General features: G+C 45.8%; 1 protein-coding gene across 9 annotated transcripts; it reads left to right on the top strand.

The window, feature by feature from the left end:
• Nucleotides 1–579: 579 nt before the first annotated feature.
• On the top strand, nt 580–27,810 carry ctbp2a (C-terminal binding protein 2a). 9 transcript variants are annotated; one of them, XM_037271335.1, is made up of 11 exons: nt 580–860; nt 2,287–2,396; nt 8,441–8,575; nt 23,939–24,093; nt 24,676–24,820; nt 24,935–25,141; nt 25,286–25,500; nt 25,599–25,729; nt 25,920–26,047; nt 26,134–26,251; nt 26,976–27,810. In XM_037271335.1, exons 3-11 carry the CDS (start codon nt 8,518–8,520, stop codon nt 27,160–27,162), a joined length of 1,344 nt encoding a protein of 447 aa, XP_037127230.1. In that variant the 5' UTR covers nt 580–860; nt 2,287–2,396; nt 8,441–8,517; the 3' UTR covers nt 27,163–27,810. The 9 variants fall into 9 exon arrangements, with proteins under 9 accessions (XP_037127230.1, XP_037127229.1, XP_037127235.1 ...); XM_037271334.1 differs by lacking the exon at nt 2,287–2,396; XM_037271340.1 differs by lacking the exons at nt 2,287–2,396; nt 26,976–27,810 and adding an exon at nt 26,527–26,593.
• The last annotated feature ends 65 nt before the right edge of the window (nt 27,811–27,875 follow it).

Consider the following 27,875-nt stretch of genomic DNA (forward strand, 5'->3'; position numbering starts at 1 on the left):
TCAAAATGGATGGAGTTGTACCTTTCGTAGACTGAATACGCAGTGTAATGGTTAAGATTGGATGTTGTACATTTTTAATGATTCCGTCGAGTGTTTTGTTACAGGTCTTCAAGGTCTTTACTTGTAATTTCTTTTGTGACACAACCAGTAGGGCCTTCTCTACTCGGTCTCGCCTAAACTCCATCAGAGCTCTAAGTTCTATGTACAGTCTAAGTTTGTTTATATCCGCTCCGATACGTAATGTGTATGGTCGAAATTTTAGTCCAATCAGATTTCAGTTTCTATGTGTTGCCATGTCATTCTAATCTTCCCCGGGCCTTCAGAACTAGTAACGCGAACTAATGAAATTTAAGATCACCAAAAATGGTTATCAGTAGAGTTAAAAATATTTTTTATTTTATTACCAACATTTTATATGAAAAGGTATGTTTGCAGGTCTCTTATTAAAGAAGACAAAACTGTTTTGTGTACAGTACACGAGGCACGTGTGTTTTACTATTGAGCAAATGGCTCCGCCTCATTCACAAAGCGACATAGAAGGAGGAGGAAGGAGGAGGAGGAGGAGGCGGAAAAAAAGTGATACGCGCCTCTCAATCCTGGCAGGAGGGACAGAAGAAGAAGAAGAAGAAGAAGAGGAAGAGCGTCAGAATATTGTTTACGCGTCATTGAAGTAAACAACGGGACATATTCCAGTCTGGCTTGAAGCGCCGCCAGCACCGGTGGGACTCGGGATTAAGTTGCCGTTGACATTCGTCAAAAGGTGGATTATGATCCAAATCCGAAGCGATTTGAAACGCGCGTAGCCTGCAATGCTGCTTCCGGATACGACGCTTTCACTGTCACTCATCATCCACCAAGAGGTAAGAATTGAGTTGTGAGAGCTCAAGATTCGAGCCAACAAACATGCTAATATGTGTACGTGTGCGACGGACGGCGTTTGAAGGGACTTTTCAAAATACACGAAGATATTCCCAACTGCTCCGTGTTGCGTTCACTTCCTCGCGGCTGTGTGACACGGAATGTTGTCACAAGTGGGATTAAAAGCACACTCGAAAGTAAAAAGTTAGCTGGAACTGAACGTTCCCACAGCTATCGTCGTGAAATTAAATCATGCAGAAGAGCACCTGCACATGAAACTCTTTAGAGGATAATCCATGCTTATGAATGGGAAACTCTGCATTCTTATTTTTATGGCTGCATTTGGAGGGTTGCAGTGGAAGAAAAATTCAAGTGGAGGAGGGAGGAGTAGTGGGGAGGGCGGCTGGGCTATTGTCTGGACACTGAAGGGGTGGAGATTGAGGCTGCATGCAGATGTGCTCTTGGCAAAGGACATCTGCTCTCTTCCCTTCTGGGTATTGTCACAAGGTGGCTGGAATTTTGCATGTACGTTCACATGCGAAAGTCAAAAGTTGACAGAGGCTTTTAAAGTTTCACGTCTACTGCAAAAAAAAAAAAAAAATCATGGATTATTATCATGGCTACTTTGCTTTTAACTCTTTTGTCATAATTGCTTTATATGTAGTTTATGTGGAGCACATCGAGTTACCTTGTCCATGAAATGCACGACAATAATAAAGTTAAGCGATCGCTCGACTCCGCCGGGAGTTGAACTTCCTCCCGCGTCCCCTGCGGTTTGCTCGTGTTCCGATATAAAAACTGTAAACACATCACATGTGACTCCACAATAGATGGGGCAGCTCCTGTCAGGCCTCTTGATGTATCACCGGAAGGAAAACGCCGAGGGAAAAATGCAAAATCAAAGAGTGCTTTATGTACAACAGTACTGTGAAAGGCCTCTTGATTAATTAATCAATCGGGCGGTGAGCTTTACCCCCGTAGTCCCCCCCATCAATCTTGACATTCTCTGTGTCCAACTTTGTCAGAACAGTTTGTGGAAGGTAGGTCCATTAAAAATAGCATGGATGCAAATTGTTCAACTTTAAAGGACAATGCAGGTTCTTGGTGCCGATCCAAATGAGCCTTGCCTTTCATTTGTAATACAGCAACTACTGAAGCCATTCATCCAGTTAAGCCTGTTCCGAGTGACACGGATCTTTTAACGACATTCTCAATGCTTTAGCAGTTAGAAGAGGATTTCAATTCGCTTTGTCGTCTCAATCGCTCTGCCGCGAACACTTTTACACCTCCCTCAGCCGCCGCACTATCTTCACATTTTAGACACTTCAAACATTTCTGTGTGTGGAATGGATTCGGCGCGCCCGACAAATGCTCAGCGGCTGTTTTTTTTTTTTTTTTTGGTCCCCCTCCATTTTCCTGGCTGTGAAGTTTTGGCAGAGTGGATGTGGCCGACTGCAGGTGTTTGATTCTCCTCAGTGATAAAAGACGCCGGATGCTGTGATCTCCTCGTCTGTGTGGCCGGCACACTCTGTCGGCGGGTATTATCCAAAATGTTCAAGGGGAAATATTCATCCTGGCTAAGTGAAGCCATTTTGTCGACAGCTGTAGCTCGCCCCATAATTAAATGCGTCGTGAAAAATTCATAGCTAGGCTAACTGTTAGCTTATGGACAGTTTTCTGAGCAGATTGTTGTGTAAATATCAGCCCCAACAATCCCCAGATTGCAGGATAATTGATAAGGATCATCTTTAATAGGCGTCCAATTATTTGACCTTCTTGACTTTGATCAGAAGTGAGTGGAAATTTGGCCCCGCCTTCATGGTGTTAATTAGCCACTTAGAGGTACGTCGCAATTGGTGGTATGTGGTTGAACCACCCAAAACAACAAAATGCCAGTACGCCACAAACCCATTAAAGGTCAACAAACTTCCTGCCCTGCTTTTCACTTTTTTTCCGAATGCGGCATTACATGGAAGCAATAACTGTGTCATTTTCAATGTCCCCGCGAGAGCCCTTTCCAAGAATTTGCATTTACAGGCTGCGAGACACGGGCACTTATCGGTTTTCATTTAGAATCACTGTAGCGTAATTGCCTCCATAAACGCTCGCAATTTTTTATCATTATCGGTCCAACGGCAACTAGTAGCGGACTCGTAAATGAGCATTTCTGCACATTATTAACTCGCTATGACCGCTGGTGATCGGGTGTGGATATTTACTCTTCCTGGGATTTATGACAGTTGGAGTTTGCTAAAAACCACTTAATAACCTCCCGCGCGCTCCTCGTTAACGACGAGCCATTTCCCACCAAAGTGCTGCTAATGGCTTGCATTAACATTAACATTGAGGCCGACCGTGGACGGGATGGAAACGAGGGAACGCACCACCTGGGGTGGGCGGAGGGGGCGGCCATTGTGATCATTGTGAGGGAAACCGTTCTGCTGACAGCTCATAATGTCGCCGTGGATGAATGTTTCCGAGCGGAGGACGCGCCGAGAGAAATAACTAATACGATGAATGTTGTAGAAGATGACAGCACACTTTTTTTTTTTATGGCGTCACTGTACAAAAATAATCGGGTTTCTTTTTTTTTTTTTTTTGGAGCATTTATATATAATTTGTAAAGCATTTGCATGCATATTGTTGGAATCACTCCCTTGTTATTATGTGTTGTGTTCCTTCCTTCTTTCCTGCCCACTCTCTCCTGTCTGAGCCTCTCAGGAGAGAGGTGGAGGAAGAGGAGGAAGAGGAGGAAGGCTCACAATGTCTCGGCTTGAGCGTCTAGTTCAGCACGGCCGACGTGTACTCGTGTCACGCCGACGTATCCTGCCGCTGATGCTAAGCGAAGCTGTAATCTGAAAGGTGTAGATGCTGAAGGAAAACCCGGCCGGCCTCCGTTTGCCTGTGTTGCACGACCATCACTCAGGCATTCACTCAGCGTTCACTCACTCGCCCCAATATTGCTGATAGAAACGGGCTTTTAGACATGGTGGAGGGCATCATAATAATATTTCATTCCTTCTTTGAATTCCCTTTGACTTTCTGACCAAATGAATAAACACAAAATAGCATTTCAAGGCCCAACATCTGATAAGGGCCTCGAAATTTATTAAACAAGAAAATGAGGTCGGCATGAAGAGGTTCTTCAACTTCAACTCTGCAAGTTTGCTTTTTAAATGCCACCAGTTCATCCTGACAGTCAGCTTCAATCTGCTTCCATGCCTGTCTTCTTTTTTTTGCTATCTAAGGACCTCTTTGCGTGACATAAATATTGGCACACACCCAACAAGGAAAGCTGGCAGATGTCCATGGAGGTGTTTGACGCCTGAACTACACTGTTAAGTCCTGGCTTGATTGAAATGACATTGCGGGAGTCATCATCTTGCAGTACACGTCGAAACGCACGCATTTTCCATCACTCATCGTCAAGAGTGAGCGTGATATTAAACAGCCCCGATTATCTTCTCATTGTTGTTAACAAAGTGGGCGACTGCCTGATCATTTATTTTTTTTCTGCCGATGTTTTATCGCCTTAGCTATCGGTGTTCCGACTACGCTTATTAGCGCTAGGCTACATTCTTGTGATTGTCATTACCATCACAGCGGGGCGGTCGGTGTTTTCAGATCGTCAGCGTGTTCGCACAAAGACGCGTTTGATTTTTGCAGACGTTTGAAGATGTTTGATCCCTGATCCTGAACAAAAAGGATTCGGGTGGGTTAATGTTCGACAATATCCCGAGAGAAGCCTTCCGCTCACTTTTGACCGGGGAGAACAAAATACAGTTCTGAAGCCTTAAGTTGTGATTCGTGCTCTTTGCTTTAGAGCTAATTCATTGGCAATATTAATTTAATTATCTTAATAGGATTTGTTTTAGTAGTGCATTAATAGGATTACTGTCCGATTGTCAAAGAACAGTGGTGACCCAAGATGTGGTTGGCCCATTTTTATTTTTGACCCAAGTATTTTTAGAATGCCACATTATTATGCTAGGCTAGGCTAGGCTAGTCTGACTATGCTAGGTTGCTTTTTGTTTGCTATGTTTACAGTTCTATCAAGTTGCTAGGTAGGAGTTAGCTAAAGATTTTTTTAAGCTAGGAAACATAACAGGTGGTCAAACGGTCGACCTCCCACTGCCCTTTTTGACTGGAACGAGAGAAACACACTTATGTGATGCTAATGCTGCTGCTATCGATTCAATTCATCTTTTCGTTTGGGCAGCGCCAAAAATGCTTCCCTCTGTCGCTTTGCGTTTACACTCCTGCCTCATTTTCTTACATCTCACGTTTTAAGACTGTCCAGAGGGGGGGAAACTAAGAAAGTGTTTTTACTGCAAGGTGAAATGATGATAAACTTGAACTTTTCAGGTCCTCTAAGCCCAAGGCGAGGTGTGAACTACTGGAACGTTTCAAAGAGGTCCCAGAACACATTTATTTTCCTCCGCTTTTCTCCATTGCTTACGTCTCATCCGTGACCTTTCTCTTCGCTGCCGCTAAGCTCTCTCTCAGCCATATTTTTCTCTCAATTGTAGTTAAGCTGTCTTTGCCCTTGTCTATTTTGTTTTTTTCCCTCTGTATCGTGTCTATGTCTTGCTTCCAGGTGTCTGAGAGGTAGCCTAGCGGTATTTGGATGCTTCTTTTGTTTAGTCTCTGGTGAATATACACCCGCGGCCTTGGACAGGGTTGCATGTCGGATAGACACATACTTCTTTGCTCAAACTAACCTTCCTTTTTTAGCCTAGATACAAGTGAAATTATACCTTACACTTTTTAAGTTAGAAGTTAAAAGTGCTGCATTGAACGTGTCAAAATGTTTCCCCGTGAACACGAATTAACTGCCAGGTCACATGAATAGAATTTTATTATGTTGCCGTTCTCTGACAGTGAAACTAAAGCAGGTTCTTTTTTTTTTTTTTCCCCTGGGAAACACAAATTGCTGTCTGAGTGTTAATTAAGTTCCTCTATCATGTTTTAGGCCCTCCAGACATGTCAACTAGTGAACCGATACTCATTCAACATGAACGCCAGCCCCTCTAATTGTGACCTTTTAATTTGCTGCAGAATAGCTTTTATAATTGTTGCATATGCATCAGGTGCTCATGCGCTAATTCGGAAGAAAAGATCATTAAGTTCAATTATTTAAATTGACGCTCGCGACCCTCGCTGCACAAGAAATGGGACAAACTAATGTGCTTGGAATTATTCCGAGGGTAACTTTAAACACGTCTAATTAGGCGTTAGCGGGAGATTAATTGTTTTTTTTTTTATTCCTCACGCTGTTGTGATAATTTGGGCTTCTTTCGATCGCATACTCACCTACTTGCAGATTTTATTTTTTTTTGGTGGGGGAGTCCAACTAGCAAACTAAAAGGTTTCATTTATACCCAACATTTTATTTATTTATTTATTTCATTTATTTATTTATTTCCTGCCCCCCTCTCAGCAGACCCATGACAATACAGGAAAATCTGGGCCGCCTAATCCGAATTCCATATGTTAACTGGGTCATCACGTATTGCCAAACCATGCAAGTGCAGCCGCGCTTTCAAGTCCCACAACACCTCTGCCTCGTGAAGTTTGAAAATATTGCAATGTTCACACTAGCTTTTATTTAATCCCAATAAATAGCGCTGCGTCGTGAGGCTTTTGCTGTCGGTGTTATTAAATGACGCCGTGGAGAAAGTAAATTGCCAATTACTCCGGTTGAGATTTTAATGGCTGGACTTTGCCGGAGTTCATTATAAGTAAAGGGCTGTACGGGGGAAAAGGAGGGCCGCTGGCCTCGATGAGTTTGTCTGCAGCGTGCGATAATGTCGCCATTATGCGTTTTGTCTGTGACTTACGCATTATTGTAAAATGCGCATTAGCCCGAGTCAGCAGTTAAATGTGCCGCAGTCTCCGTTCGCTTAGAGTTGATGTGAAGAGAAGGCTAGAAAGTTTGAAGGATCTTTTTTTTTTTTTTTTTTGATGTCGCAATTCGGAGACTGTCAGTTGGCGATAGTGAGCGGCGCATGAAGAAGCAGAAGGAGGAAGGTATAAATCAGCAGTTTGAACGACGGCTTTACGGGCCCCTTGGTAGCCCCCCGACTCGCTTGTTTAATGAGCGGCGAGAAAAATAAAAGCACCCTCGATTCGCTGCCTCCTCTTTTTGTGCCACATTGCACTTTTTGGGGCATAAATCATCATCTTTGAAGCAGTCGTTTTGTGCTGCTACTGCTGCACTATTCTTTTGCAACATGTTGACGAGGGTAACCTCCCTGCCACGTATGATGAACTGCCCACTGTCAACACCCTGGCCAGAGTTTGACGCCAATCAATAGCACATGACGCTATATATGTATAAAATCAGTCGCCTGTGTGAGCTCAGCATTGTTGTGAGGACCAAAAACAACCAGCAAACTCATTTATCGTCTCTTCCGTCAGAAAGAACCTGACCGATTCTGCACATAATCACACCCAAAATGCTTTAGGCAGCTTATTTCTCGTCGTTTGGAGTCTTTTACTTATTTTGCAAATCGGATCTTTCAATAAATATACAAAGACATAAAAAATAAATGTATGCTTCTTTTTTTAAAAACATCGCTAAGGTCAATTAAAATCCCATTGACATTTTTCTTTTTTAAATACTGGCTAATGCTAAAGTCAATGTCAAATCCCATTGACATGCTTATGGTAAATTAGCATCAAGTTTGGGAGTGCTTTTCCTCCTAACAATGAATTAACAGCTACACATAGGTAACATAATACTCAAATTCTTCCCAATCTGTCAAAAAAGGAAGTTTTAATAATAGAGTTCAACCGCAACAATTTCATTTGCACTATTCCTAACGCCATTGTGAACGTTCACTTTTTGGGCAGGAAGCTGACAGGAGAAGCGAGCGACTCCGGTTCTGCTGTGCCGCCGGCGTCGCATCATGTCTCAGCAATTGGCCACGTCAAAATTCCATTACTATCCCCCACCATATTGCTTGGCTGTGCCTCACCACTAAACATCCCAATTATAATAGCGGTTAAAGATGTCATGATCGCGACGTAGCCAGCCAGAGAGAGCACAGCCTTCAGGAAATGACTGGTGGAGAAAAACACGTAGGAGGAAGATGAACGACACTCTCCTCACCCTGCTGTTTTTCACTCCCTTCCTCTTCCACTCTTTTACATGTCTTGATTCTGCTGATGCAACCACATCCTATGTGCTGACTAACTGACCCACATTCCCCCTTTGTTTGTGTACTTGCGTGCTTTCTTTCCTCTGCATCCGACATTACCGCCTCCCGCAGGCCTCAGCAGGAACCAATTAGAAGATTGCTCTTCAGAGGCGCATCACTCATTGAACGTAAATGATCAAGAAAAGGCCTTGTTTACTCCCGCGCACCGCTCACTTTTTTTCCCCCCCTTTCGTTTTCCTCGTACTCAACTCTTGAGTTGATACTGATACCAAGCCACCGATACCACTCGTTCTTTGGATACACAAACAAATATATATTTATTTTTTTTCTGACAAAAGGCAGAACAGTCACTCTGCAATACAGTAGCTGGCTTTTGTTGACTTGTAATTTTTTTATTTTATTTTAATTTTCACACTCAGAACGTCAATAAGCCAACAGACTGAGGATTGGGCAACTTTGGATGTGACAGTGGAGAAGAGGAAGAGACTTTGAAAGCATGGCTCTGACAGACAAACATAAAGTGAAACGCCAGCGACTCGACAAAATTTGTGAGGGTAAGACCAAGTTCCAATTTTTGTTTCCCCATCTTTGAATATTTGCCGTTCTACAGTACATCCTATGATACTGCCTTATTTCAAATTGGATTCAATTCTAAATTTTTTCGGGTCACGGCACCTATTTTTGCATTTGGATAATAACTTTGTCGCTCCGATAATCATCTCCCGGCAGTATATATTAAAAACATCCGCAATTAATTAAGTATTACAGTCCAAGTGTCATACAAGTACTCTGTCTGTTGTTCCTTTGATGAAATGCCAGGAAGAGTCGGAAGGGAAACATGGCAAACACCTGTCGTGGGCATCACTTCCCTCCTCCCTCCTTATGTCCGCTCCATCTGCTTTCCCAGCATGCATTTTGGCACGGGCGGCACCAGCGCCAATGCCCACCATAGCATTTGTCCAGAGCTGAGGCACTGGTCGGCGTTGTTTATATTTACAACAGTGGAGCGCAAAGAATTTGTCATGGTGATTCCAACATGTGTTAACTGGCAAGTTCAAGACGAGCGATTAGACTTTGTAATGCGCTGTAATCAATCATATGACAAGCCAATATAGTCATGGGAAAACAAATTGTAATCTGGCGTAATGAAAGGCTACGTTGGCGTGGACGCTTCATTAAAGACTCGGAATTGAACCAAACCAAAATACTACTAATGAGGACAAGCGATATCCAAATTTTATGCATGGGGGTATTTTCTCCCCTTCCCCCATCCTTCCTCACATATTGGCATCCATGTCTGCTATGAAATCACCAGAGTGAGATCTGGTTCTGATAGCATTATACCCCCCCCCCCCTTCTCTCTGGGCTTTTTCCAGGCTCCTGACCAACACCCCCCCCCCCCCCCCCCCCCCAATCCTCCCGTTTTCATAAGCTTTGTGGAGCTGCAGGGAGGATCTTAGAAAACAGACACAATGTTGTGTCACAACTGTGCTGCGAATTTGTGTGCGCTTAGGTTCCTGCACAAATCTCCTTAACTTCTCCAAAATAACCTCCTTGGTATTACATGAACCTGTTGCCTCCGTGGGTCGAGCCAGAGGCCGCCCACCCCCCCGGGGGAGATGGATTATGGGTAGAAAAGCTGACTTCAAGGAAAATATACAGAGGAATGCGGATTTGATGCTGCTAGCATGGGTGTTTGGTCATTCATATTATTTTGGGTTATGTTGCCCTTTCTATGTATGTCATACTAGAAAGTATAGTGGAGTTCACGTTTAGGGGTCAGCCACCAGCAGAGGGCGCAATTAATGTATATCCTCACACGGGTTGTGGTTGGTGGTCATTTACTGAGAGTGCAGGTGTCTACAAGATGTTTTAAAAGGGATAAAATGCGTTTTTAGAATCAAATTAAAAAATACAAAATGGTGGTAGAAAATGTCATCCTTCCATTTTAAAATAAAAAAATTCTTTTGTCCATACACCACAATAATACACAATTGGACTCAACGCCCTGACATCATTCAGTAGGCCACGCCCCTTGAAGGCACAACAGGAGGTACAGTCATCCCACTTTATTAAACAAGTGTATTTCTTTTACATTCGCTTTTATCATGTTTGAAATGTCACATTGAATATTGCCGCTCTATTCAAGTGTCTGCTTGTCACCGCTAGCGTCAATCACCCGTTTCGTACCCTCTATTGAGAATCTTTCAAAGACAATTACTGAATCAGTACTCGCATGGCGGGGCAGGCGGGCACTTAATGTTTTCAAAGTGTGTATTACACTCGAGCTGACAGCGTTATTCCCCACTGTCAACACCACAACTGTAATTCCATTTCCATTTGGTGACTCCTGCCCCTCACTGCCGCATAAGTCAAATGAGCGTTTAACATTCAGAGCATGCTTTTGTTTCGTGACAGCATCGAAGACACTTGTATTTATTTCTCCTGCGGCATTGTATTCATTTTGAGGCAGCAGGTCATTTGTATTCCTTTTTGACAAGGCGGAGGCTTCGGCCACAGCTAGAATAATAAAGAGATATTGAAAACATTTTTTTTAGTAAAAGCAAACTTTTCAGAATCTGACCATATTATTAAACAGAGTTCATGAACATTCAACACAACCTAGTCTGCTCAGTAAAATAAGTGTAAGATAATTTTTTTACATAGGTGGAAAAAATAGGTTATTGACGCGTGGGATTAGCGGCTATAACTCAAAAGCACCCCGCCCCCATTCACTGCGCTTCCTGTGTTTTTGTATTGTTTGCCGATTTATAGAGCTACTCTAAGTGGAAAACATATAATTTCGAGGATTTAAAGTATGCAAATGTATCCCGTGACGTCTTTAAATGATCAGTAATACTCACAGGATATGCATGAATGCAAACCTTTTGTCAATTTGATGCCACCTTTTAACCCATTTCTTATGCATAGGGAAGCCCTAAATAACTCTTAGTAGGGCAGCGAACACGAGCTACAGAGGCACGAGGTTGATTGCGGACCAGTTGCGTGGAGGCTCTGCAGCTAGCATGAGGCCCTAAGGATTAGTGTCCAATCAGAGTGGATTTTACATTTACTGACAGCACATTGGACTTAGTAGAGGGGAATCGTATTTCTTTCAATAACGCCGCGAGTCAGCGACCCGCCTCTGTCGGGAAAACGGACGGCTAAAACCTGTTGGCGACGCATTACTAGCGACAGGTAGGTGAAACTTCAGGGGTGGGTGAGGGCTCTCGGAGGCGGGTGGGCTCCGGATCATTGACCCAATCAGTCGCCGTCGTCGTGGACAGCCGGTTGTGGTGCACGTGACGTCACTGCCGAGTGGAATTAAACAGGCTTTATTTGGTTGTAATCCCTGGTAGCAATCGGCGGGGCGAGTAAAATGTACCAAAGAAGGGAGAGATAAATCCTATTGGATTAGTACAAGCCCATCCCTACATCTAACCCAACCCATCCCCTCCTTTTCATTTTTTTTGTTTTTTTTTTAAATCGACATTTGGTGGCTCAATCATGTATCCGGTCTCAGCGTAGACTTGCGTAGGTGTGTACAGTGTTTGTGTGGTTTGTGGTGTGTTCACGTGCGGTGTCCTCTTTCTAAGGCAGCATAACCGGAGATAAATTATTCAAGGACTATCAGCTGGAGAGGGAGCTCACCTGATAGCACGGACATACAATATTACAACCGGATATCAGGTCAAACCGCACAACGTTTCCTGCTGGTTCCTTAACTACCTCATTCCGTGACGTCTTTTGGTGCTACTGCCTACGAAGACCTTAACGAGACAAGAACTGACACAAGCGGAATACTTTGCTTTTGTGCGGTACGTCTTCTGTTTTTCTGCATTTTTCTCAAATGCTTGTCACCAACAAACAGTTAAGTCTCGGTCGCTCCCACAGTTGGGACACTTTAGGGGGGAATGAGGGTCAGTGGGACAGGGCTGAGAGTGTCTACGAGCAGCAGGCAAGAGTAGCTGGCCGACGTAGCTCTCTGTCATACGGAGAGGGGGGAGGAGGGTGGTACGAAACTCCCGCAGGGGTGCGTCCTCCTGACCTGGATTTGAAGCGTGATCCGTATTCCTATCAAGACTACGGACCCGTTTACCCAGGGGGTCTGAGGAAGGGCTCCGTGCCAGACCTGAACCACTACGAACGAGCAACTATGGCTCACAGAGGATCCGTTCCACATCAAGATTACTACCCTCACGATCCGGCCATGACTCCTCGTGCACCTGAAGCCTTTTACCGGCCTGAGCACCAGCCTCCGTCACCTCATCCGCTCAGCAGGTCGGGTTCTCATTTTGGCCTGGCGCCCATGGCTCGTGTTGGGTGGGATCAACCTCAGAGCGCAAGAGGAGGACCTCAAGCCCCCCAGTCAAATTTACCTCCCCCTCCGACTACTCCAATTTACAGGGAATCTGGTGTTACTAAGATGATGCCCGACAGTCAGCGCAGACCCTCTCGGGATACGTCTCCTGGTCATTACAGCGTGGAACACGCCTCTCCTCGGTATGCAAATGAGCCTCCACCTCTGGCCAGTCAATCTGGCTATACCGATAGTCGCCCGTTGGATCCGCAGCAGCAGCAGGGTGCGACTTGTCTAGTGGTGGATCCTTCCAGTCAAGGTGGGATAATGAGGCAGGAGACAGCCTCGGCCTATTCAATCCAGCAGCAGCAACAACTGCAGCAGCAGCAGCTACAACAGCAACAACTGCAACAACAACAACTGCAGCAACAACAAATACAGCAGCAGCAGTTACAGCAGCAACAACTCCATCAGCAGCAGCAGCTTCAGCAGGAGCAGCTGCAACAGCACCTGCAACAGTCTTTGCCGCCTCCTAACATCATCCCCGAACCGAAACTTCCTGTGGCGGCTCCGCTTCCTCCTGCTTCGCCCGGCCAATTACAGACCGCCGCAGTTGTCCCGGTTGCACCCGCCCCTGTCCAGGCAGTGCCAACTCTAGCCCCTCAACCTCCCGTTGCCCTTCCCGCCCCTCTGCCGACGGCCCCGCAGACACCTTTACCCGTGGATCCCAAGAGGACGGTGGATCCCGAGTTTCTTGCCTTATTGCGAAATGAGGGCATCTCTGAGAGCACCATCTCCTCGCTCATCCAGCAAGGGTTTGACTCCACTAGCATGTTGACTGTCATGGAGGACAACGACGTACGCACAGTGGCGCCCAACCTCGGCCAGGCACGGGTACTTTCTCGAGTGGTCCACAACTACAAGCGGCCCACTGAAGCGCCACCGCCTCCCTCTCAACCCCAGACGCCCATGCGGGGTCGTTCTAATAGTTTTAGCCATCGCTCGGACGTCTATCACCAGCAGCAGCACCAAGCTTTCCATCCTCCCCAGGCTTTGAATGTCGACCCTCACCTGATCCCCCCGCAGACACCTGGAGCCATGCAGACCATCTCGCCAAGGATGGGAGAGGCAATAGGCAGAAGGCCCAGTAGTGCACCTTCTCAGCAGCTCCTGGAAGCCTCCGGAGGTTACCCAGGTCAATCGCCTCGTACCCCGGGCGCGTATGTCGGTGCTTTGTTGCCCGTTCAGTCAAGACCGATGTCTGCATATTCCATGCAAGGGTTGCCCGTTCAGGGTATGCAGATCATGTCGCAACAGATGACTGGCTCCATGCCTGCTATAGCTGGTTCCATCCACCCCATGCCAGGTATGCCCCAGCAGATGCCAGTCTCCATGCCAGCTTTACCTCAACCGCAACAGCAGGTACCCAAGGCATACTCTACCAATTACACGGTACCCATGGAGCTCATGAAGAGGGACCGGAGCTTGTTGCCCATGTCACCCATGCATAGCCCTTACCCGAATCCCCAACTGGTACGGAAGGCTGGAGGACCAGCAGGAGACAATGCCCTGGTTCCTGTAGGAGGCCCCAATCAAGGACAAGGGGCTATGGTTGCTAACCAGAAGCTAAGTCGCCGCACCGGTCCACCAGTCATCGTGTCCACTATGGCATCTCCAGACACAAGTAAATAGTCTTCTACTATATTCCATCTTCAGCTGTTATTCATCCCTTCGTCCTGCCCGGTTTTGGCAAAAGGCACATTTGTCGCAATTCCACTTCATTCCTGTGTGCAGCCCGGCATGTTGGCCGATATCTTTAATTCATTGGGACTTTGAGGCATTGCTTTGTTAATTTGCATTTGTTACGGTCCACAATCGTTCGCCACAGTCTCCGAGCGAGGATTTATTTCTCATTTCACTCTCATTAGTGTGTAACACTGTCAATAACTGAAGCAAACAGCAGCACGGGGCTGCTTTTATGCAACCGTACTGTGTAATCGGCTCCGGCATTGAGTACATTGCACAATGGCAGATGTCGTATCACTGTTAAATGCAGAGAGGTCTCACCCCCCCCCCCCCCCACCCCCAACTCATGCTGTTGTAAACATGCATGTCTTATTCCATTATGATAATGAGACTGTTGCCCGGAAAGACTTTTAGGCTATGCGCTAAACAACCTACCTACACTAGCCCAACTTGCTGCACACTGACATGCGTCCAATATACAAATAAGAGCCGACTTTTAATTTCCCCTTTGCTCATTTTGGGTGGTAGCATCCGAGTATATTTTAGTGGTGAATGATAACGACTTGGTCTCGCGGCATGGCTGCGCTGATAAAATCAAATTACAGCGCTGATGGCCGACGTGTCGTTTTCTCTCTGCACGCCATAGTGACAAGACAGAGGGGAGGTTTAATCCTTTTACATCCTGCCTTTCCACTCTTGCACTAATCCACAAATACTGTCATTCTGTCAGAGTCTGCACACAGCCATGATGTTGACACTGAGGCACTGCAAAAGATTTCTTAATTAAGCTGATTTTATTGTCTTTGTGATGATGAAGTGGAAGAGAGCGAGGGTATTACGAGACCCCCTTCGGGCCTCTCTTTTCAATCAAACGCCGGTGTCATTCGCACAATATTACGCAATATTAACCTCTTTACTCGTCGTCAAACGCAAAACAGCATCGCGGTCTATATAACTTTGACAAGCTAGGCAGTATCTGATGCTGCGTGAAATGCCCTTGAGCAAGACCCCGCCTCCATATGACTAACCAGCACTTGCTTCCCCTCCCCCCACACGGCCATATTTGGCAGAGCAGGATTTCCACTTCTTTACTTCCACCCCGCCGAGGTGCGCCGGTTGCCGTCCGGCTCTGCCATCCAATGCCAACGCAGGTCGGTGCCGCTCTGCGTGACACGCTAGCCGCGATTTCCCGTAGCGTGACGAGGTGGGGGGAAGGGTCTGCGCATATTAGTTTTGGCAGATTATGTATTAACCGGCCGAGCAGGTCAAAGCTGTGGGCAGTTGTTGCACTGAGTGAGGGATTAGGCAACGAGGGGAGGGGGTGGGGGCGGGGGCGGGGAAAGATAGTGTCCTGCTACCGACTGATGATTGACGCTTGCAGGCAGGGGGGTGGAAAGGAAGCATTGACAGCTGTCAATCAACCTTGGACTCGCTTCACAGGAAAGGAGAGACATTTGTCTAAACCTTGGCCTGAATTTGGTTTTTGCAATTGAATTTTGGATTGTGCCCATTTGTTCTAGGATAAATATTTGACCTATTTATATTATATATTTATATTTATAAATATTTGAGGATTTTTTTTTCAACTTGAATACAAATTTTTGCTAAATAAAATACAGGCCACAACAAACTTTATTTATCCCCACAGTACGATTTCAGTTTTTATTTTTTATTATTTTGTGGGGTGGAACTTTGGGAGTGTTGTTACCAGAAGACGTGTGAAAGCGAGAGCGACTCCTCCCCTTTGGCTCTCTGCACGTCGACTGATGTTTGTGTGTGTATGCTGGCAAGTGGCACGGAGGTCCTCCCCCCCCACCCCCGCCAGCTGTTCCTCTTGATATCAGCGACTATCGTTTCCTCTTTCCCTAGTGAAAGGATCAAGTGCGCCCATGCAGGATTGCATCTGTGCATCGCTCCACTTCTTGTTCTTCTTTTAGGAAAGAAAACCTGATCCCATCTTTGTTCATCATCCGATTATTGCAGGAAGGGGTAATGAAAGAAATATGTCCCCATGCAAACGACTAAGCACTTTTTATTCATCACTGCGGTTTTGTTTTAGGGACGAGTCAGGCTTAAAGGAGCACAAAAATGGACACAGCAAATTGGTGACAGAGAAAAACTAGTGATGGTGTCACGCTGACAAGGAATGAATAAGAGAATCAGAATTTATGTGTTGACATCGACCCCTCCCTGCACCCCCCCCACCCCAACTTGAACATCTGTCATCCCCTTGCAGCTGTGTGAGTTCTTTTTCGTTCCTTCTTTCTCACCGCCGTTCACATCTTCTCGTCCCTTTGCACAGAACGGTGTTTGTACTTTAGGCCTTCGTCGGGGGGGCAGATGGGATGACGGATTTTCAAGCGTGGGATTATTCAGTTGACCTTTCTCTCTGTCCGCTGTTCTCTTGTGAATGAGGTCTTGTTTTTATTTTAACTGCGCTTTGGACCTTGCTTGCGTGTTGTAACCAATGACGAGGTGTTTCTAATATTTTGGTTTTAGTAGCGGAGCTGTGCACCGCTGCATAATTACAGCTGATGTTTATGTAAACCAACCATCCATAAATCTAAAAAAAAAACGATCAAAGTAGTAGTAACCTGAATTAATAACGATCGGTGTCAAGCAGCAGACAATACAACATCTACTTTGCGGTTGTATCCACTCCCCTTTTCTGAATGACTTGAGAGTTATAACCTGGAGGTCTAACTTATTAACCTTCATTAGATCAATCCAATTAAGATGTCAATCACAGCCGCGTCGTCGCGGTCGTAACCGCGCTAATGTGTCTCCCGGTAATCTTTCATGAAGTCTTTAAGACCGAAGGATTTAAAGGTGTTTGTCGGCGTGCGCTGTACCTGCTCCTGCGTGCGTGTTTGTATATACGCGTGTCTGTGTTTGCCGACGATGTAGGCGAGGGAGAACATGTATTGATGTGACCTTGATTGTCACCGGGGATCCAGAGTGCCGACGGGCTGGACCCCAAGAACCGTCGTTAGTTGTTGTCACTAGTGAAATGTTGCACAACTGATTTGTTCAAATTTCCAGAAATAATCTCTTGAGATATGCCGGTACGATTTAGTTATCGTCGTTGGCACCGCCGCTCGATTGCGGATTTTGAAGAGATGGTTTTTATTTTTTGGTTCTGAATTTAGTGATGCGCAGCAATATGAGCACTACCGTGTAATTAAGAGTAAAAAGCTGATTTATAATTACAATAATGTCGAGGCTAATTTGCGTCAGCCTATTTAAGGTGTTTTGCATGAGATGTTAGGATTAAACTAGCAGACTCATTAAATGAAATGAAATGATTTGCCGAACAATTTGGTGTTTAAATATACAATGTTTAATTTTCTTGTTTCATAGTAAACATCAGCTGGGAGACAAAAATAGCTAGTTTGAAGCAAGCACACTTGGCCTCTTAGTTGGAGAAAAGATAAGTCATGCTTTTGGTTTGACGAGAATAACATTCAGAATAATGGTTTATAGCGCCGCCTGTTGTTTGGGCATGCACATGACAACCAGTGATTGGCGCAATTTTCCATTGCCGTTAATGTTAGCTAAACCTCATGTTTAGACCCTGCCGTGGTGGAAATAATGTATATTTTTAACACAATAACCTTCTAAAGGTGGACTTGAAGCTTTAATTCCCAGTTGAATGACATTGTAAGAAAGAAAATGCGAGCCATATCACAGCGAACAGCTTGAGAATGTGTGTACAAAAGAGTCTGGCACTCTTAAAAGGACCCTGAAGGCCACATCACCACTATTAAAAAAAAAAAAAAAAAAAAAAAAAAAGAACTGGATTAAAAAAAAAAAAAAAGAGCTGGATTAAAAAAAAAAAAGAAGAGAACAAGGGAAGGCGACACTCGCTTCGTGCGACTGGTCCTCCTTAAGCATTTTTCTTCCTCCCCTCTCTGCCTTTTTTTTTTTTTTTTTTTGGTCTTTTCCATTCCGTGCTCTCCCCCCACCCGTTCCCCTCTCCTTCCCTCTCTCGCTCTCTGTGGCTGGCAACAAAAGGCTGCCTGACGTCTGAGTGAAAAGACCAAAAACCTGCCGCCTCCAAGAGGATGGTGGGTGGGTGGGGGGACTAGAGGGAGGTGCAAGTCATCTGGAGCAGGAGGAAGAAGAAGAAGAAGAGGAGCGCGCGGAGAAGCGCTCGCCGCTGCTGGCTCCAGACAAATAGAAATCCATTTTTTTTGGTGGGGGGGTTCCCTTTCAGTGGAGATTAAAAGGAGCGCCGCTATTCTTTTTCTTTTTCCCCCCCCCCACCATCCATTCTCCATCCCTTCCTGTCCTCGAGGAAATAAAAGACATGGAGCTTCAGGGGGTGAGGTGACCAAGGAGGACGCATTTGGAAACAAGCTGTGGGAGCCTGGGAGAGGGAGGAGGAGGACGACGTGAGAGAACCCGTTTTTTTTTTTTTTTTTAACCTCTCCAACACATTTTGTGGACCATGTGCAGCTCCTGATTGGAAGAATGTGGCGACAGCATTTCCCAGGCAAGGAGCACGCCTCGTGTGTGTGCGTGCGTGCGTGCGCGGCCGGGTATATGTATTAAAAAAAAACAATCCAAATGGAGTCCCGCCAATGAAGGAGGCGTTGGTGTTTAATGAGCCTCCTTAATGTATTTGCAATGAAGTGTGTCATGCGAGTGCTGCACAGGCGCAACGAGGGAGGGAGGGAGGGAGGGAGGGCCGGACGCAACGCTGATGCTGATTGTAAAGGTTGTCATGTGTCATCATGTGCTGGCCACAGACAAATTGTGTGCGTGCGCATGTGTCAGTGCGCGGGCACGTGTGTGTTAGCCAGCGTCAGCCTGGCGGAAAAGTGTGTTGAACATCGGCCTAGCGCTCTCTCGCTTTTGCAAAAACAGCAGAATTAGTGGCGCTTTTTATTTTGTGTAAATTATTTTAGCCGGACTCCCCCCGAAGGTCCTACTTCACATAGAAACACATTTTTAAGTTTAAAAAAGAATTTATGGGCCAACTATTTATTTTGTGCCTTTTTTTTTATTTTTTACACTTCCTACAAGTTCTTATTTGTTGTCACATCACCTTAAAGATCTTAAAATTGTTTGTCCATGAATTTATGTTTAGACATTTGTCAAGGTGTGCCAAATGTGCGTGTTGCTTTCTTGCATTCGCCGTGCTCCATGCATGCGTCTCATCTACACTGACAGATGGTTTTGTATCACCCGGCCGGCTTCAGCAGCGATAGTGTTTGTCTCCATTCCCGTTTGTTACTGATATCACCTTCCCAGTTTTCCGCCCCCCCCCCCCCCCCCCCCCCTTGTTTTCCACCACTGTGCGTCTTGTATTAGTTTGGAAGAAAGCAGCAGCAGAAGGAGGGCAGCGGGAGGACAAACATGGTCTTTGTGCATGTCCACATAGTTGAAGACGAGATAGGCTGCTGGTGTAGATGGGGCGCTGATAGGGTCCAGCTGGGGCAAAGGGAGGGTTGGGTTGTGGGGGGGGGGGGGGGGGGCAGGGTTAACTCAGTGGAGGCAAGTCTGCCAACAAAAAGATTGCAGCCCCCCCTCCTCCTCCTCCTCTTTTTCGCCCGATGCCAAGGGATCGTAAAAGCCACTCCAGAAAGTAGACAGTGCCAGGAACACAGGCCCCCTATTGTAGCTCGCATGTATGCACAAAAGTGAATGTTTTGCATTGTGGCCGCTAGTCAGCACCGATTATGTGTTTGGGAAGCCCTACGGTAGAATCTCCAATGCTAAATTGTGTCACACGACAATGCTAATTGCTACGAGATACTGTCCTGTTTTAGCAAGCTTCCAAAGGCATAAAAAGTGAAACAACAAAAACCAAAACCTTGCAGGCCCTTATCCGTCGGTGTCTGTTTGCCCATCTGTTTTTTTTTGGGCTAGCAGACTAATGTCTTATTTGTGGAGGATCACTTAAAACAATAGGAATGTATCATTGTTTTTTGTTTGTGGTACAGATAAATTGTTCTATTATGACTTGTATTAGCGTTTGAGCATTTGTTAGCATGCTACTTCCTGGTTTGTGGAGAATGACGGAGATGTACCATTTGTTGTTTTATTTACATTACGGATGGCTGAATGGTGCTATTAAATTTGAAATTAAATTTGGAATGCCTTGCTCAAAGATGCAAAAGCAGCATCTCTCCAGCAACTGCCCCCCCCCTCCTTGTATTTCTTTGCTCCTTAGCTGCATCCTTCTGCTAGTCCATGTCCTCAAAGCTTCTTGTTGGGGTTACATTGTTTCCCTCCTTGTTTGGGAAGACGTTAATATCACTGCACTTGCCACAAAGAACCCCAACTGTGTTCCAGGCTCCAAATCCCCCCCGCCCGACTGCCCGCCCGCCCCACCTCGAGCTCCCCCTGCTCTACTCTCGCTTGCTCTCATTCTCCATCGCCGAGGCCCCCGGCTTGGGAGTTGCTAGGTAACCCGAACCAGCTGTTGGTCCTGAGCCCATTGAGCCGCTCCTGGCTCGAGGTCAAGCGCGCAAAAGTTTTTCCTGCGAACGCTCGCTGTGAACCCGCCGACCGCCGCCGTGGCCTTGACATCATCGCGCTGGGTGGAAAATCCTCCTCACTTCCTTTTGTTTTTGTACTTTTATTGTTCCACTAACGGAGGGGCCCGGCGCGGGGGCGTCTCAGTACCTTCCCCGCTCCGATCGGCGATGGGAAGCTCGAACCTCCGCGAGTGGAAGTGACTTTCCCGTTGAGTAGAAAATTACAGCGGGACATTCATGAGTCCCCGAAGTGAGTCACTCCTCTGTAGGTGATCTGGCTTGGAGGTCCATTACCCGAGATTGACGATAACATTGTCTATTGTGTAACTGTACAATAGTCACGTCATGTGACTCTGCTGCCTCTCCAAGTGTGGCAGTCAATCTACGGAAGGATTTCACATCGGAGATCAATACACCCATTGATCCAGCGTGAAATAGCAAAGACTGATCGCTTGATTGTTTTAGAAGTGCTACAAAGGTGGATATCTTCCTACTTTGCATATGTCTGCTCCTTCCAGGAAGAAAACAAGTTGTTTGAAGCCTCGTAGGTCCTGTATTCAATGAAGTTTAGACACAGCTACTGGTCATTTTGTAAAAAAAAAAAGGATGACATCACTGGCGCACAGTGGTTTGTCTCTTACATTGTAGCTAGCGATCATAAATAATGTCGCGTTGTCACTTGACATTTACAGCTCGCGAGCGCATCTGTACCCAATTGAAACGTGTAACAAAAAGCAGACTTGTTTTTCCCTTTCTCGCTTTATTTTGGAGTTAAAACTCAAATGTAACCTGGAATCCACCAGACTTAACCTTCTTCTTTGGCTCTTATATACTGTAGTATGTACACACAGTGCTCCCTAGTGTTCAAGCTACCGCATAACTGGAAATGCCTTATATTTCTGGCTACATTTATTCAAAGGCAAATGTGTGGCATGGGAAGAGGACAAATTGTGGTGTGGGTTGGCATAAAAAAAGCACCAAATCAAACTATTGTGCATGATGGTACACGGAGGACAAATATATCTTGTTGTTCTCTTTTTCTACACCACCCCTCTTCTCGGTCTCATTAGAATTCAAAAGCCCCCCCCCCTCCGGTTTTCTTTTTCGATTAAAACATCTGCAATCCATTTGTGGTTGAAAAGTCTGGCTTACCAGCTCTGGCACCAAAAAAAAAAAAAAACCTTTTCATAGCTCCTGGAGTATCATTCAGTTTGTGATTAGTGTTGGCCGAAGGACGCTATCAAGGCTTGCGGCGGCACATGAAATCCCCGCAGACCACCAGTGAAGAGGGCGACCTGCTGTCAGATAAAGCATTATTTACATTCGCCTTGTTTCAACGGAGGGCTTTACGCTCCACTTGTCGACTGACTGGCTGGCTGTTGGGAAACGATAAAACACTTTTGGTACATTAACGGCGGGGTTGGCGCGAGCACTTTGTAATTCTATCCAAAAGATTAGCCGCCTTAAATATCCCGCTGCCTAATGTAAACCATCTTGAGTCACGTTGTTACATGTGCTTTTCAATGTTTACTTAAAAGCGAGACGATACCATTTGGGGTGGAGAGTAAGTCGGAGCTCTGGTTTCGTTTTCCTCGCCGTTTGGCTCTGGAAGCAGATATACATTTCATAAACCATCGGGAAGTGGCATCGTGTGCTCAAATGGTTGACATTGATGGGCGTCATCGTCGGAGCGCTCTAAAAATACAAACGGTCGCGCGCTGATTTACTTTTGTAGATGTCCTCCCACACCTTTTAAAAGCATCCAGCTGCGAGCAGATTTGACATTTTGCAGGCGGTCGAAGATATTTTGCGCTTAGCTTGTCATTACAACATCCAAGAACCAGTCGTCACCTTACGCAATAAAACAAGTGAGGGCGGAAAGTGATGCAAATATCAATGCACAAAAAAACACTTAATATATGAATGGAATTCCTTCCCCCCGCAACTATTTGGAATATTTTTGCGTGTTTATTAGTGGAATGTCCTTGATGTGTGTTTTATTTTCTTTGTTTAGGGCGAAATTTTATTCCTTTACTTGAACATTGTGCGTTGTGTTTTGAAGTCACGTTTGAGCAGCATTCTCCGCCAAGAGCTTTGCGCATTCCAACATTGTTTATGCGTGCAATTCTTTTCTTCGATGGTCGTTTGCTCTCTGCTTAGCCAACAAGCTCCTTAGCAGGATTAATCTGCTATCCAAGCTAATAAGAGCGTCGTTAAGGAGTTAATTATCTCCAGATATCCACCTGCTTTTACCGTCTTGTTACGTTGGAGAGAAATCTTTCAGCCACCGATAATCGACAATCACTTCTTAAAGGTTCTTCTTTAGTGTGTGCGCGCGGCAGCTCCAGTGAAGAATAATGCAAACAAAGCTGTGATTCGAGGTCGTTTGTCATTTATATTTCATTTCATATTCTTTCTTTTCATGTACTTCTCATCATGATATCCCGCTCAGGCGCATCGATGAAGTACTACCGCTTTTATTAGAAGTGCCACGCAGTCATATTGTTAACGATTGTCATGTAAAAACGGCGGAGTTCAAAGAAAGAAAAAAAAGGGAGAAAAATCATCTCTTTATCGCCACAGTTGTAAAGTGAGTCACAAGGCTGCCGTAAAAATGTCATTCAACACGGAGGAGTGATGACAGGAAAGCTTCCGTGGGAGGGAAAACGAGGAGGGAAGTGCGGACAAAGAACATTATAAAAATACATTTCAGTCACAATATAAGATATTGGGAGCCTCTGTTTTTTTTGTTTTTTTTTTAGGGGGGGGGGCAAAAATGAACTGAATTAACACACTAATTCTGCACAACTACATGATGCAACGTGGATTTACTCAATGCTGTTTTGCTTTCAGTATCGGTCGCTGGTATCGGTTCTCGCTCATCCCTAATGGTTTGAGATTCTTTCAAGGCATATCGCAGTCAAAGGTTTGCGCGCACTTTCTTCTGATTGAGAATGCAAACTTTTGACTTTTAGAGTCTTAAAATCGGCTGCGATAAGATCACTTTCACACATGCAAAAAATGAGGAGGAAGATTCCCTCCATTAGCGAAGAAGCACTGAATCAAATATTTGTCATTATTCTGCCCAATCGCCATGACAACCAGCAACGGGAACCAGGCAATAATGCGTGAACACCCAACACCTTCTTTCTATATATTTTTTTCATATTTCTTCATTTTGGGTGATAGACACGAGCTGACCTGAGTGGATTATTGAGGCGGTGACCTCAGGGCATGAAAAGGGCCTGTTGCCGGGTAACACAGTCGATACAGTAACTGTTGTGTGTGTCATACGAGTCCGAGCAGGGAAACACTTCCTGTTATCATTTCCCTCTCCTCTTCCTCCGCATTGTGTCATGAATAATTCAAGCGCTACGTCTCCGCAGGTATCCGGCCGCAAATCATGAACGGGCCCATGCACCCACGCCCCCTGGTGGCGCTGCTGGACGGGCGCGACTGCACGGTAGAGATGCCCATCCTCAAGGACCTGGCCACAGTGGCCTTCTGCGACGCTCAATCCACGCAGGAAATACACGAAAAGGTACAAAAATATATAATTTTTCTGACGGTCAGCCATCATTGTTTCCCTCCCCCTCAATATTTGCAAGTGCAATTTAATGTCAAATTATTTTTTTCTAGGTCCTCTTCTTGTGTATTTTGAAACAAACAATATATTTGTTTAACAAACGATACCACATTTAGCAAACATAAATGTTTTGGTCTTACGATTGTTTGATTCTGAAAGAGAATTAAAGCACAAGACAAGCTGTATTAACCTTGGCTTTAGCAGTGTCTGGCTCCCCTCTGGCAACCAGTAAATTACAAAAAAAAAAAAAAAACGTTATAAGGAAATTCCTGGTGCGATGCTAATCCGCCGCAGCAAAGTTAATTCCGTTAGCGGTTAGTTTTATGAATTTAAGCCCGTTATTTTCATAAGCGCTCGTTACGCCACCTCGACTTTAATGTGATAAACAGCCAATTTGGCACTTTCCCCTTCTTTAAATGCACACACAACAAGACATTTGCATTTAGATGATGGCAAGTATAAATTTCCACATGCTTCAAAGAGGTGTTCTGTATGAAATATAAAATACATTTCATGTCGCCTACCGACGACGGTCAGGTCCTGAGTGAGGCGGTGGGAGCCATGATGTACCACACCATCACGCTGACCCGGGAGGACCTGGAGAAGTTCAAGGCACTACGTATCATCATCCGCATTGGCAGCGGCTACGACAACATCGACATCAAGGCGGCCGGAGAGCTCGGTGAGATGATCCAAATCCTAATTTCGTTGTACAATAACAATATAAGGCATTCTTCTTCTTCTTCTTTTGTGGCTTGAAAGTAGCAGCATTTTTTCCTTCTCGTTCCTTCCGCAGGTATCGCCGTGTGCAACATTCCCTCGGCGGCGGTGGAGGAGACGGCCGACTCGACACTCTGTCACATTCTCAACCTGTACAGGAGGAACACTTGGCTCTACCAGGCTCTCCGGGAGGGCACGCGGGTCCAGAGCGTGGAGCAAATCCGAGAGGTGGCCTCGGGGGCGGCCAGGATCCGAGGAGAGACGCTCGGCCTGATCGGATTCGGTGGGTGCAACAAGGAAGCCAAGCATATTCAATCCCGTTCTCTTTTGGAAACATATTTTAGAACAACAGGATCAAGAAGGACGGCATGATTGAGAAAAGCCTTTCCAATCAGCCTTGTAACATTTTGAAGTGCACCCCCTTCAGGTCGCGCGGGCCAAGCGGTGTCGATGCGGGCCAAGGCGTTCGGCTTCAACGTGATCTTCTACGACCCGTACCTGCAGGACGGCCTGGAGCGCTCGCTGGGGGTGCAGCGCGTCTACACGCTGCAGGACCTCCTCTACCAAAGCGACTGCGTCTCTCTGCACTGCAACCTCAACGAGCACAACCACCACCTCATCAACGACTTCACCATCAAGCAGGCACGACTCAATCACTTAGCTTCTGGCTTAATTCATTAAATAAAATAAATGAATGAATTAAAAATGAAATAAATAAATAACATTTCTGTGGGGTGCAGATGCGCCAAGGCGCGTTCCTGGTGAACGCGGCGCGAGGAGGCCTGGTGGACGAAAAGGCCTTGGCGCAGGCCCTCAAGGAAGGCCGAATACGTGGAGCCGCCTTGGATGTCCACGAGTCGGAACCCTTTAGGTCTGTCTTTCCGAAACTTTGCTGAGCTAAGGCACATTCTTTTCAGGAGAAATATGTGATACACAGCTTCATTTGTTTGTTCTGCAATCTTGACAAAGTGAAACGAGCATCCTTCATGTTCTTAAGATTTCTTCTTACCCATTTTGACTTTGAATTGATCTGTCTTTTTTCTTGATGTTCCTCTTTTCAGCTTTTCTCAAGGTCCCCTTAAGGACGCCCCCAACTTGATCTGCACGCCGCACACCGCCTGGTACAGTGAGCAGGCGTCGCTGGAGATGCGCGAGGCCGCCGCCACTGAAATCCGCCGAGCCATCACGGGTACTAACCCTAATCCACAAGTTACACAAGTCAACACGGTCCTTTCTTGACTTATAAGATACTGATTGGGCGTGTCCTCCATTTAGGTCGCATCCCCGACAGCCTGCGGAATTGTGTCAACAAAGAGTTCTTCATCACCTCGGCGCCCTGGGGAGTGATGGAGCAGCCCCAGCCTCACCCGGAGATCAACGGCGCCGCCTACAGGTGGGAGGATGGTAGCACGTGCTGGCGGGAAGCTTTGACAAGTCAAGGCCCAAATACAGCGGAACCTCCAAAGTGGAGCACCCCAAAAAAAGGCACACATAGAGACAAACAAGCATTCAGGCCAAGTCAGGCATCACAGCTGATTTCATTTGTACCAATTTATTAAAAAAAATAAAATGTATTTTGAGAAGTGACGGTGCTGGACTTTGGAGGTTCCAGCGTGCGTATGGTAACGTTTGGCTTGATCGGGACTGAACTGCTTCTCTCACACACAGCCGAGTGAACCAAACCATGGTACACGCCATAGCAACGGGGGGTGTGCAGGACAAATTATATTCCTAAATATCAAAGCAGGTAAATCAGTCGTGGTGACGCACACCAACTAAACTCCCCAATGTGTGTGTTACATTCACCTGGACTGCGTTGTCCCTCCCCAGCTTCCATACTGTATGACCCCCACCCCGAAAGTACCTTCCCCAAAATTCTAGAGATGTGGACAAAGGTTTATGTTCAAGTGTGTAGTCCTATGTAGCACCCAACCTTGATCTTTGTCATACAAAATATAGATACAGAACTTCAATGAGCGATGCACAATTTTAAGAAAGCTTTTGAACAAGTGTAGTGATTATGCTTGACTGTCGAGACATCTTTGCCACCAAGGACCTTGCATGGACAAGAAAAAAAACTTTTTGTCCAAGCGCTAAAAGCATTTCTGCATCTATAGGTTCCCTCCGGGTGTGGTGGGCGGCGTGGCCCCCGGCGGGATCCCCCGGCCCCTGGAGGGGCTGCTGCCTGGCGGCCTGCCCGTGGCTCACACCTTGCCCCCGGGGACCCACGCGTCACAGACCACCTCCCCCAATCAACCCTCCAAACATGGCGACCAGACCAGAGAGCACATGAGCGAGCCGTGACCAAGTGCCGCCCCTGCTCGGAAGGCACCGATGACCCCCCCCCTTCGCCCGCCGGGCAAAGTGTGCCCCCCCCTCCCCTCCCCGGTCCTTACCCTCGACGGAGGATGCACAGATGAGACATGTGATGTGACACAGATGTGACACATGAGCCCTCCTGGACTTGGAGGATGGAATTCCTGTTTTTTTGCTCCTTTCCTTCATTCCAGCTGTTTTTTTAATCCCTTCTTTCAGTGTTGTGTTGCAAGTGTTGTTCTGTTTCTGCAAGTGTTACATGTGTTTTTTAGCAGGAGTCGTCCTTGTTAGCAATCAAAAAACATTTGATCCATTCAGTAAATTATATTTGCATCATTGTGAGCTAGAAAAGTAGGACAAAACAAGAGCAACTATTAAATTCAAGCCATATCTTAATAGACAGCAATCTGGGTTATTTCTTTTTCTTCTCCTTTTCTCTGTCAAATTCAGTTGATGTGCAGTTTGGTTGTTAAATGTTCTTAAGTCATGTGACTGCTCCTTCTAGTTCTTTTTTTGTTTTGTTTTTTGTTTTTTTTAGGGTGACTGTGTTTTGTTCTTGTACAAGGTGAACATACAGTATAATATAAGTGCAGCTGGAAACCACAAATAAATACATGCTGTCCTGATTGATGATAAGACTTTGATTTGTGATTTCTTTTTTTTTTTTTTTTTACACCAAGCATTGGAAAAAAATCCTTACC

This window comes from Syngnathus acus, chromosome 15 (genome assembly GCF_901709675.1).
Source record: "Syngnathus acus chromosome 15, fSynAcu1.2, whole genome shotgun sequence".
Lineage (NCBI taxonomy): Eukaryota > Metazoa > Chordata > Actinopteri > Syngnathiformes > Syngnathidae > Syngnathus > Syngnathus acus.